Below are 11,732 nucleotides of genomic sequence, written 5' to 3' on the forward strand. Positions count from 1 at the left end.
ATGATCCGCCCGTCTCGGCCTCCCAAAGTGCTGGGATTACAGGCTTGAGCCACCGCGCCCGGCCAATCCCAGCACTTTGGGAGGCCGAGGCGGGTGGATCACGAGGTCAGGAGATCGAGACTATCCTGGCTAACATGGTGAAACCCCGTCTCTACTAAAAATACAAAAAATTAGCCGGGCACGGTGGCGGGCGCCTGTAGTCCCAGCTACTTGGGAGGCTGAGGCGGGAGAATGGCATGAACCCGGGAGGCGGAGCTTGCAGTGAGCCGAGATCACGCCACTGCACTCCAGCCTGGGAGACACAGCGAGACTCCGTCTCAAAAAAAAAAAAAAGAAATTGAGTGCTTTTCCGTCTAGAATAGCAGGGTGCCTCGACTAGTCTTGTCTGCAGGAATGGAATGGTCTCTTCTGGGCTGTCCAGTGCAGCAGCCACTGGCCACATACAGCTTCTGAGTACTTGAAATGTGGAGAATGTAACAAGGACCAGATTCTGAATTGAAGCTGATTGTCGTCAGTTTGAACTTGAACAGACACCTGTGGTCACTGGTTCCTGTGCCGCGCAGCGCAGCTCTAGAAACGGGGGTGAGGCTCCTTTGGCTTCTTTCCACTTCTGTAACTGAACAGACTGAAGTTGCAATTTATTTATTTATTTATTTTATTTGCCCCAAAACGGAGTCTTGCTCTGTTGCCCAGAGCTTGAGTGCCGTGGTGTGATCTCGGCTCACTGCAGCCTCCGCCTCCGGGTTCAAGCGATTCTTCTGCCTCAGCCTCCTGAGTAGCTGGGATTACAGGCCAATGCCACCATGCCCGGCTAGTTTTTGTATTTTTAGTAGAGACAGGGGTTTCGCCATGTTGGCCAGGCTGTTCTCAAACTCCTGACCTTAGGCAATCCGCCCGCCTCGGCCTCCCATAGTACTGGGATTATAGGCGCGAGCCACCACGCCCAGCCAAAGGTGCAATTTGAAGACGAAACTAGCCGGGAGGACTGGAGGTCGAGGCGGGCGGATCGCCTGAGCTCAGGAGTTCAAGACCACCCTGGGCAACGTGGTGAAGCCCCGTCTTTACTGAGACACAAAAAATTAGCCAGGCCTGGTGAAATGTACCTGTAGTCCCAGCTACTTGGGAGGCTGCGGCATCAGAATCACTTCAGCCCAGGAGGCGGATGTCGGAGTGAACCGAGATCACGCCACTGCACTCCAGCTTGGGCTACAGAGTCAGACTCCGTCTCCGAAAAAAAAAAAAAAAGACTGGAGACTTTTTGGTGGCAAATACAAAGGAACCAGGTTATGTCACCAGCAGGGGTAGAAGTCCCCGCGACTGGCAGCAGCAGCCGCCTCATAGTCCCCGCGACTGGCAGCAGCAGCCGCCTCACATCCTATTGTGGAAGTCAGCGGCCCTTTTTTCTGAAACTTCTGATCTATCATGAGGTGGCGGAATGGTCCCCAAACATGAAGTGAAAATGAAAAGCAGATGTTGGGGCCGGCGGGGGTGGGGGACAGTCAGGCGTAGCTCTCCCTCTTCTCTGCTTTCCGTCTGGTCCAAGTCAGTGCGGTAAATTCTCAAATACCCGTCGGAGCTGGTATCCGCGCCCCGCGCACGGAGCGTTCCACAGCTGAGAAACTGGAGCTCGCGCCTCCTCTCACCAGCAGGCCCCGCAGGCCCCACACGGAACCGTCTCATCCATGGCGCTGCCCCGCCCCACGCTTCCTGCATCCTGAGCAGGAGGTGTCTCCGAGACAGGAAAACTGGCTGTGCTTTCTGAGTTTTTCTAAGTTCACAGTGGTCTCCTGGGCTTGGTCACTGTCTCTCCCCAGCATGTTTCTTTCTGGGGCCAGGAATTATTTCCAAATGCTCCTGAAGCCTAGTGTTTTAGTGAACATTAGTGATTGTTAGCAGTGGTTTAAAAAAAATGATAAAACCTTTTTTATTTTTTGAGACAAGAGTCTTGCTCTGTAACCCAGGCCGGAGTGTGGTGGTGCCGTCTCAGCTCACTACAACCTCCGCCTCCCTGACTCAAGTGATCTTCCCGCCTCAGCCTGCTGAGTAGCTGGGACTGCAGGTGTCCACCACCACGCTGGGCTAATTTGTGGGGTTTTTTTTTGTTTTTTTTTTTTAACCAGAGTCTCACTCTGTCGCCCAGGCTGGAGTGCAGTGACGTGATCTTGGCTCACTGCAACCCCGCCTCCCAGGTTCAGGAAATTCTCCTGCCTCAGCCTCCCGAGTAGCTGGGATTACAGGCGCCCGCCACCATGCCCAGCTAATTTTTCTATTTTTAGTGGAGACAGGGTTTCATCATCTTGGCCAGGCTGGTCTTGAACTTCTGACCTCAGGTGATCCGCCTGCCTTGGCCTCGCAAAGTGCTGGGATTACAGGCGTGAGCCACCACGTGTTACCCAATTTTCTTTCTTTCTTTCTTTCCTTCCTTCCTTCCTTCCTTCCTTCCTTCCTTCCTTTCTTCCTTTCTTTCCTTTCTTTCCTTTCTTTCCTTTCTTTCTTTCCTTTCTTTCCTTTCTTTTCTTTCTTTTCTTTCTTTCCTTTTTTCTTTCGATGGAGTCTCACCCTGTCCCCCAGGCTGGAGTCCTGTGGCGCCATCTTGGTTCACTGCAAGCTCCGCCTCCTAGGTTCAAACAATTCTCCTGCCTCAGCCTCCCGAGTAGCTGGGACCACAGGCGCCCGCCACCACACCTGGCTAATTTTTTGTGTGTTTTTAGTAGAGACGGAGTTTCACCGTGTTAGCCAGAATTATCTTGATCTCCTGACCTCGTGATCCACCTGCCTTGGCCTCCCAAAGTGCTGGGATTACATTCATGAGCCACCGTGCCCAGCCTGCCCAATTATTTTTCAATAGTAATTTTTTGTTTTATTTTCATGTTGTAAGAGCAGTGAATTAAGTACTCATTATGGAAAGTTTGCACAGGGTATTTCCCGTCACCCTTTTTTTGCACAGTCCTAACATTGTGTATTTGGTATCCTTTTTCACCCAACAAATGATCTCAAGGGATTGTTTTCCCTGGGGCTGCAAAAGCACTGCGACTGTGTGGGCGATGTTCTTATTCTTTTTTTTTTGAGACAGTCTTGCTCTGTTGCCCAGGCTGGAGTGCAGTAGGTGGCGCGATCTCAGCTCACTGCAGCCTCCTCCTCCCGGGTTCAAGCTATTCTCCTGCCTCAGCTTCCCGAGTGGCTGGGATTACAGGCTACTACCCAGCCCGCCACCACACCCAGCTAATTTTTTGTATTTTTAGTAGAGACGGGGTTTCACCGTGTTAGCCAGGATGGTCTCGATCTCCTGACCTTGTGATCCGCCCGCCTCGGCCTCCCAAAGTGCTGGGATTACAGGCGTGAGCCCCCGCGCCTGGCCTGATGTTTTTGTTCTTTTTTTTTTTTTTTTTTTTTTTTTTTTTTTTTTTTTTTGAGATGGAGTCTCGCTCTGTCGCCCAGGCTGGAGTGCAGTGGCCTGATCTCGGCTCACTACAAGCTCCGCCTCCCGGGTTCCCGCCATTCTCCTGCCTCAGCCTCCCGAGTAGCTGGGACTACAGGCGCCCGCCACCTCGCCCGGCTAGTTTTTTGTATTTCTTAGTAGAGACGGGGTTTCACCGTGTTAGCCAGGATGGTCTCGATCTCCTGACCTCGTGATCCGCCCTTCTCGGCCTCCCAAAGTGCTGGGATTACAGGCTTGAGCCACCGCGCCCGGCCAATGTTTTTGTTCTTTAGAGAACAGGCTGAAGTACTCAAGGGGTGAAATGTCACGATATCTGTAATTTTTGTTGTTGTTTTTTTGAGACAGAGTCTCTGTTGCCCAGGCTGGAGTGCAGTGGCGCAATCTCGGCTCACTGCAAGCTCCGCCTCCCGGGTTCACGCCATTCTCCTGCCTCAGCTTCCTGAGTAGCTGGGACTACAGGCGCCCGCCACCACGCCCGGCTAATTTCTTGTATTTTTAGTAGAGACGGGGTTTCACCGTGTTAGCCAGGATAGTCTCAATGTCCTGACCTCGTGACCCGCCCACCTCGGCATCCCAAAGTGCTGGGATTACAGGCGTGAGCCACCGCGCCTGGCCTCAATATCTGTAATTTACTTAAAAATATTCCATCCGGGAGTGGTGGCTCACGCCTATGATCCCAGCGGTGTGGGAGGCCCAGGTGGGAAGATCACTTGAGCCCAGGATTTGAAGACCAGCCTGGGCTACACAGTGAGATCCACCTCAATTGGATGAAGCTGATGAGGCGATATCATGAATTCCTGTGTCTAGATCACAGGACGTGGCTGTTCCTTAGGTTTCTCCTCCTCTGCCTTTTTTAATAATGAAAAGCACCCCTTAAAAAAGAAGGGGCGAGGGAGCAGGCAAGCCCCGCTCAAAGCTCCCAAACCCCTGGGCTGAGCTCACCACCACCCAGGTCCCGTCGAGCACCCCCCGCCCCACCCTGGCCTCCAGACCCGGGGTCAGCCGAGCTGCTGGCTGCAGGCTTGATGTCACCGTGACCCTGAGTGCCCCCACCCCAGCCTCCAGACCGAGGCTCAGCCAAGCTGCCGGCCACGGGCCGAGGTGACCATGACCCCGAGCGCCCCTGCTCCCTCCCCTTGTCTCTGCAGCGTCGCCAGCACCGTGAAGCATGCCTTGTCCATCTGGCTCAGCGTCATCGTTTTTGGCAACAAGATCACCAGCTTGTCAGCAGTCGGCACAGCCCTGGTGACAGTTGGGGTCCTGCTCTACAACAAGGCCAGGCAGCACCAGCAGGAGGCGCTGCAGAGCCTGGCTGTGGCCACCGGCCGGGCCCCAGAGGACACGGTGGAGCCGCTGCTTCCACAGGACCCCAGGCAGCATCCCTGAGAGCAGGAAGCTGCCAGCTGCTGCTATGCTCGTGACACTGCATCCCCCGGAAAAGGACAGGGACGCCCTCCTCCATGGCCCTGCTGGGGTGCCGGACACAGGGAGCTAAGTCGGCCATTCCCTGAGGTTTTCTTGGTTTGCCAGTGAAGACCAGCAGAAACTCAAACTGGGGATTCCAGGTATCAGCTTCCTGGAGTGGAGACCAGAGCCCCCTGTCAGCTGAGCCCATGCCCGTGTAATGTGAAAACAGCCTCTGCGGCTCCCATGCTGGGGGTGCCCACTTCCTCTCTGGGCAGCACCCCAGGGTCCACCGGGAGCCAGGGCTGGGTCCAGTGCCAACGAGAGCTGCTCCCTGCTACAGCCAAGAGAGCACTCAGCTTCCCACACCAGCCATCGAAGGCCCTGAGCCCTGGACTGGCTGCAGATTGGCCCTGGGCATGAGGTCACAGAGCAGGGCTGACGGGCAGGGACAGAGGGCCCTGGAAGGAGGGGTCTCCTGCTGCCACAGTGGGCAATCAGAACTCCTCACCTGACCCACCAGGGCTGTGGGCATCCTCAGACTATCCCAGAGTCATCACGAGCCTCAAGCTACAGCATTGCATGGAAATCAAGGGCTATGACCACGGAGGCCATTCCTCGCTTCTGTGAAGAGGAAGGCCCCCGTACCCCTTCCACATCCTGGGCTGCGTGAGCCCCCCACTCCAGCGTGCCCTGCCCATCGCCTTCCACACCCTGGGCTGCATGAGCCCCCCACTCCAGCGTGCCCTGCCCATCGCCTTCCACACCCTGGGCTGTGTGGGCCCCTGCCCCACTATCCCTTCCCCACCCTGGGCTGCGTGAGTGCCCGCTCTGGGGCGTCCTGCCTGTCACTTCCACACCCTGGGCTGCATGAGCCCCCCCACCCCAGGGCACCCTGCCCTCCTACCTGTGGTGGTTTCTTAGCCCTGAGGTTGAGGACAAACCTCTCATGTTTAATTTGGGAGGAGATGTGTACATTCCTTTTCTTTTTTGGACTCTTGAGTATCAGGCAGGCTATTCTGAGGTCCCTGTGGGGTGAGCCTGCCTGTTCTGCCTTGGAGCCCACTGTTCCTAATCTCATCATCCAGTACCTGTCCCGACTCCCCACGTGAGCCTTGGGCAGGACGTTGTAGTGTTGATGGCTTGGGTTACGTGGTGTTTACCTGGCGCCATCCTTGCTGAAAAAGGAAGCACCCACACTGAATGTTCTGGGGCACATGGTGTGTATCAGGCGCCCACCCCGTCCCACTCTCCCCGAGGGACAGCAGTAGTGCATGGTGGGGCCAAGGGCCAGCTCAACCCATCCTCAGCATCACGCATCCCCGAGGGTACAGGAGGCCTGAGGAGTGGCTGCTGGAGCTGTGTGTTAGGCAGAGGCTTCTGACCATGCCTGAGCCCTTCACCCCCCGTCTCGCAGCCGGCGAATTCCTATGCCTGGTGCAGTCTGTTGCCAGCGAGCCTTTGAGACCCAGAGCTCCAGGGCTTGTCAGAGGCAGCATGGGGCTCCAGTGGTCCCGAGTCTCATTTCTCTGCCTGCTCCATCCTGAGTCTCATTTCCCTGCCTATTCCATGCCAAGTCTCATGTCCCTGCCTGTTCCATCCCGAGTCTCATGTTCCCTGCCTGTTAAGCCCCGAGTCTCATTTCCCTGCTTGCTCCATCCCGAGTCTCATTTTCCCTACATGCTCTTTAGGCCATTGGCGCCTGAGGTCACTTCACTGGTTTTCCATTTGGCTTCTCACCTGGGAAATACAAAAATAGCCCCTCCTGAAGATAAAATCGTTCGGAAACAGCAATAATTATGACTCATTAACTTCTACCTACTCAAAAAAGTCTGCCTTGATGGTAGACTGAAATGAGGCTTTTTAACCCACAAGCAACCTTTTTATTTTTTTGAGACTGTCTTGCTCTTTCACCCAGGCTGGAGTACAGTGGCATGATCTTGACTCACTGCAGCCTCGACTTCCTGGGCTCAAGTGATCCTCCCATCTCAGCCTCCTGTGTCGCTCTAACCACAGGCACGTGCCACCATGCCTGGCTATTTTTTTGTTGAGCTGGGCTCTCACTTTGTTGCCCAGGCTGGTCTTGAACTCCTCAGCTCAAGCAGTCCTTCCCACTCAGCCTCCCGTAGTGTTGGGAATACAGGCGTGCACCACTGCACCTGCTCCAGCCACTTGTATAAAACCACTGACCTGTGTGTGGAGGACAGGCCAGGTGTGTGCTCACTGCACTGCGAAGATGGGTCATCACGTGACTTTCCCCAGTTTTCCATTTCTCTTTTTCTGCTTTCCTCAAAAACCAGTATAAGACCGGGCACGGTGGCTCACACCCGTAATCCCAGCACTTTGGGACGCTGCAGCTGGCGGATCACAAGTTCAGGAGTTTTGAGACCAGCCTGGCCAACATGATGAAACCTCGTCTCCACTAAAAATACAAAAGTTAGCTGGGTGTGATGGTGGGTGCCTGTAATCCCAGCTACTCAGGAGGCTGAGGCAGGAGAATTGTTTGAACCCTGGAGGTGGAGGTTGCGGTGAGCCGAGATCGTGCCATTGCACTCCAGCCTGGGCAACAGCAAGACTCTGTCTCAAAAACACTTAGAAAATGCCCTGGAGGTGGCAGAGGGTTGTAGATATGTGAGGCCAACCCCCAGGGTGGCCCTGTCCGCCTCCCCATTGAGAATGGCTGCCAGGCTTCCCACTAGTCTCTGAAGATGATGGTCTGGTGTAAGGAGAGGTGCAGGTGCCTGGTTCTGAGCACCCTGGAATTTCTGGCCGCACATCCTCTGGTGCCCTCCCTTCCACCCTGACAAGGAGCTTCCAGCCTGTTTTGATTTTCTGTTTGTGGACCAGAAACACGTTTTTCCAAATGATGAGCAAATAGGGTGATTTCCTTTGTAATGCTGCTCTGGGGCCTCTTCCTCATCCTGGCAGAAGCAGCCTGGATACCATGCGGCAGCCGACACTGTGCCCTTGCTCAGGCATGCTGTCCCCTCCCTCTCCCTCAGTCTCCTCTCCATGCCCAAGTCGGTTTCCAGCTGCTGGTCTTCACGGCATTCCCAGTACAGCCAGGCACCAAGAGGCAATACCCAAGGCCTGGCTTGGCCATGTTAACGATTGTACAGACATATATTTTTAAATAACTTTTATGTAATACTTTTCTAGCATAGTAAGTTCTTGTTAACTGTCACAGATGTTCTAGAAACACCAGGTGTTACTTCCACTGAGTGTGTCCGTGGTCGTGGTCTGTGCCTTTGTAAACAGAACACTTGAACCACCTCCCGAATTGCGTCACCTGCTTCTTGAAACTGACACTTAAGAGATGTGCATCTCTCTTAACTTTCAAGGAAACTTCCCCACTAAATGGCATGAAAAGGTTTAAATAAAATCCGAGAGTCCCAATTCCCTCTATAACAGTGTTAAAATAATCTGTCTACCTGGAAAGATGAAAACACTCTTGCACAACCCAAAATGTGTCTTTAATTTGTGAAAAATTAACATGGTGAGTCAAACAGTCATTTTAAAGAGCTGAGCAAAGAATATCATCAGCCAAATAGAGCTCTGCTTTGTAGGGTGCCTTTAAACTCCTTGCCACAAAACCAGTGAGCTCTGCTTGCTGCTGCCACGCTCCTGGATGATCACTTAGATGGGTCAGTGGGAATAACAGGCGAACAAGACAGTTCTTTACATCTGTCCAAATGATGTCCTTTCTCAGGCCTGGAAGTATTTCATTGCTGGAAGAAGGAAACAAGAATGTCATTGCAGGCCGGGCGCGGTGGCTCAAGCCTGTAATCCCAGCACTTTGGGAGGCCGAGACGGGCGGATCACGAGGTCAGGAGATTGAGACCATCCTGGCTAACACGGTGAAACCCCGTCTCTACTAAAAAATACAAAAAACTAGCTGGGCAAGGTGGTGGGCGCCTGTAGTCCCAGTTACTCGGGAGGCTGAGGCAGGAGAATGGTGTGAACCCAGGAGAGGGAGCTTGCAGTGAGCTGAGATCCAGCCACTGCACTCCAGCCTGGGCGACAGAGCGAGACCCTATCTCGGAAAAAAAAAAAAAAAGAATGTCATTGCGGATAGAAACAGACTGCTCTCGTTTGCCCTTGACCAACATGGTACTGAGGGGTTTATTGTTTCCCAACGCACATGCGTGCCCTACTTGGGGGCCTTACTTTATAGAACGAGAGCATCCGAGCTCCCCTAATGATTCTGACTAGTTCTCTCCTGGCTGAGGATACAGGAGTGGGACATCCACCCTCAGATCCCTCAGAGCACAGAAACCTTCAGCTTGGCTGTCTCAAGTATTTCTTCCAGTTTCCCTGTGGGCCTCTGATGTTTGAGTTTGATGGCTGCTAGATCCTTAACGAAAACTCAGTTGGAAACTTCCAACTCGCAGTCCTAGTTTGTTTGTTGTTTTCCATTTCATTTCACTTATAGCTGAAAGTGGCATTCAGCTGACTTGCTCGTTTAAACTGTTCACAGAGTCTGAACTGCCAACGTGGCGTTGGAGGCTCCATCTTTTAAGAGGGCCACAGACTTTCCCACATGGGAAAACTTGAAAATTACATCAACAATCAACGTCAGAGCCAAATTATATTTGCTTTATACCAAACTATGGAGAACTAAAAGTACATTGTACAAAATGTTTCTAGTGTTTTGTATGTGACCTATTTCAATATTTATATTACCAGATCATTGCTTTCCAGCAAACGATTCTGTTAAATAATGTAGCCAGTCGCTGTTAATTCTGCAGCAGTGATAAGCTGATACTGTGCAACTAATCCAGTGGAGGCCTCCTGCTTATTTTTGTCTAAACTAAGTTAATCATGGTAGCAGCTATGATTCTTGCTCAGCAAAGTAAAATAAATGTTAAATATGGACTACTTTGTTTTCTTCCTTGTGTAGCTCTGGTGTTCATGCTGCTGAAATGATCAAGGTTGGCATCTTAGTGCCTACACCAGTTTCTAGCAACCTAAAATGAGCAAGAGAAACCAATTCTCCAAAACAAGAGGCTGTTTGCAAACAGCCAAGGATTGCAATCCAGGGTCTGTCCACAGGCTCATCTGAGAGGCTGGGGCAAGGGCGAGCTTCTGCAGGTGGAAAGAAGTCCACGTAAGCTGTTCTGACACAAAGGTCAGTGGCTACAGGAGCTTGTTGCGGTGGTGGCCTTTGTTCACCGATGGGGCTGGCTGTTGCTAGCAGAGGGTCTTCACAGAAGTGGCTTAACCCCAAGTTCTAGTTGGGAAAGGCCTTTGTGGCAGCTCCTACTACAAACACAAGTGCGAGGCCGCTTCCTCCTCGTTGCCTCCGGGGTCGATTTTATTAGGGTTTGACTAAGTGGCAGCATTTGGGTACTCACTGATTTCATGAAGGGTAAATGGAGATTTTTTGGCCAGGTGTGGTGGCTCATGCCTATGATTCCAGCACTTTGGAAGGCTGGTGGGTAGATCACTTTAGGTCAGGAGTTCAAGACCAGCCTGGCCAACATGGCAAAACCCTGTCACTACTAAAAATACAAAAGTCAGCCAGGTGTGGTGGTGCACACCTGTAATCCCAGCTAGTCGGGAGGCTGAGGCAGGAGAATCACTTGAACCCGGGAGGCGGAGGCTGCAGTTACCCAAAATTGTGCCACTGCACTCCAGCCTGGGTGACAGAGCAAGACTTCTTCTCACAAAAAAAAAAAAAAAAAAAAAAAAAAAGCCAGGTGCAGTAGCTCACGCCTGTAATTCCAGCATTTTGGGAGGCCAAGGCAGGCGGTTGACGAGGTCACGAGACTGAGACCATCCTGGCTAACACGGTGAAACCCCGTCTCAACTAAAACTACCAAAAATTAGCCGAGCATGGTGGAAGGCGCCTGTAGTCCCAGCTACTCAGGAGTCTAAGGCGGGAGAATGGCGTGAACCCAGGAGGCGGAGCTTGCAGTGAGCCGAGATCGTGCACCCGCTCTCCAGCCTGGGCGACAGAGCGAGACTCCGTCTCAAAAAAAAAAAAAAAAAAAGAGCTTGGGTACCCAAAGCAAGCAGCATTTTATTCTGGAATGAAAAAAATTCCAATACCCATCGCCCTTTTTGTGCCCTTGTCAATTTCTTGTCACATTTTACAGTTTCCCATTTCAGGCCCAGTAAATGCGGATGTTTATGTCTCTTTCCTGAGATTCAGATGTCTAAAGCAGTTTTCTGTGACTTTTCAAGTCAAGAGGATAACCTAACATACGGAAAGGGAATTAATTACTCGTTTTATCCTCTTCTGGAATGTTCGGAATCCATGGGTTTGGGGTGGGGCCTTGGGAGTTGGGGAAGCACCATACCCAGTGAGTTTGCACAAGCACTTTGAGGACCCACTGCCAGTGTCAGCTTTAAAATCACACTATAAAAGCCGGGGTGCGGTGGCTCACGCCTGTAATCCCAGCACTTTAGGAGGCCGAGGCAAGCAGATCACTTGAGGTCAGGAGTTCGAGACCAGCTTGGCCAATGTGGCGAAATCCCGACTCTACCAAAAATAGAAAAATTAGCCGGGCGTGGTGGCGGGCGCCTGTGGATCCAGCTACTCGGGAGAATCCCTTGAAGCCGGGAGGAGGCTGCAGTGAGCCGAGTCTACGCCACTGCACCCCAGCCTGCGTGGCACAGCGAGACTTCGACTCACAAGTAAATACATAAATAAATAAAATCACATCGTAAGAGCTCTCCCTGCCCTGTTTTTGGGTAAGGTTCAGAGTTAAACTCCGAGATAGGCCTTTACAGGACGCACAGACCTGAGGCGCCTCAGGAGGTAACTCGCAGGTAAATGGAGCGCGCTCCACCCACCCGCCACTAGGGGTCCCAGCGGTCAAGGGAATGGAATACGGGCGTCCAACGCGAAGGCACTCCGATCGCAAGGCGCGGGCTTCGCTACCGG

The 11,732-nt window shown here is 52.6% G+C and overlaps 1 protein-coding gene, 2 long non-coding RNA genes and 1 pseudogene across 18 annotated transcripts in view; 2 read left to right on the top strand and 2 right to left on the bottom strand.

Annotated features, from left to right (window-relative positions):
- Nucleotides 1-9,718, top strand: part of SLC35E2 (solute carrier family 35 member E2) — a 42,834-nt gene extending 33,116 nt beyond the window's left edge. For 8 of the 16 annotated variants that reach the window (XM_015133065.3, XM_077979879.1, XM_077979892.1 and 5 more), the window contains one exon: nucleotides 4,588-9,718. In XM_015133065.3, coding sequence (XP_014988551.2) covers nucleotides 4,588-4,825 — 238 coding nt within the window. In that variant the 3' untranslated portion in view covers nucleotides 4,826-9,718. The remainder of the gene's footprint in view (nucleotides 1-4,587) is intronic. The other 8 variants (XR_013409707.1, XR_013409710.1, XR_013409708.1 and 5 more) reach the window with 5 other exon arrangements.
- On the bottom strand, nucleotides 1,160-1,482 carry LOC144337161 (uncharacterized). Its single transcript, XR_013409859.1, has 2 exons — nucleotides 1,368-1,482; nucleotides 1,160-1,334 (listed from the first exon to the last, which is right to left on the bottom strand). It is a non-coding gene; the product is annotated as an uncharacterized LOC144337161 (long non-coding RNA).
- On the top strand, nucleotides 6,778-7,710 carry LOC100430044 (uncharacterized; annotated as a pseudogene).
- On the bottom strand, nucleotides 8,410-11,721 carry LOC144337158 (uncharacterized). Its single transcript, XR_013409834.1, has 2 exons — nucleotides 11,590-11,721; nucleotides 8,410-8,571 (listed from the first exon to the last, which is right to left on the bottom strand). It is a non-coding gene; the product is annotated as an uncharacterized LOC144337158 (long non-coding RNA).
- Nucleotides 11,722-11,732: the final 11 nt, after the last annotated feature.

This window comes from Macaca mulatta, chromosome 1 (assembly GCF_049350105.2).
Source record: "Macaca mulatta isolate MMU2019108-1 chromosome 1, T2T-MMU8v2.0, whole genome shotgun sequence".
In the NCBI taxonomy this organism is placed as follows: domain Eukaryota; kingdom Metazoa; phylum Chordata; class Mammalia; order Primates; family Cercopithecidae; genus Macaca; species Macaca mulatta.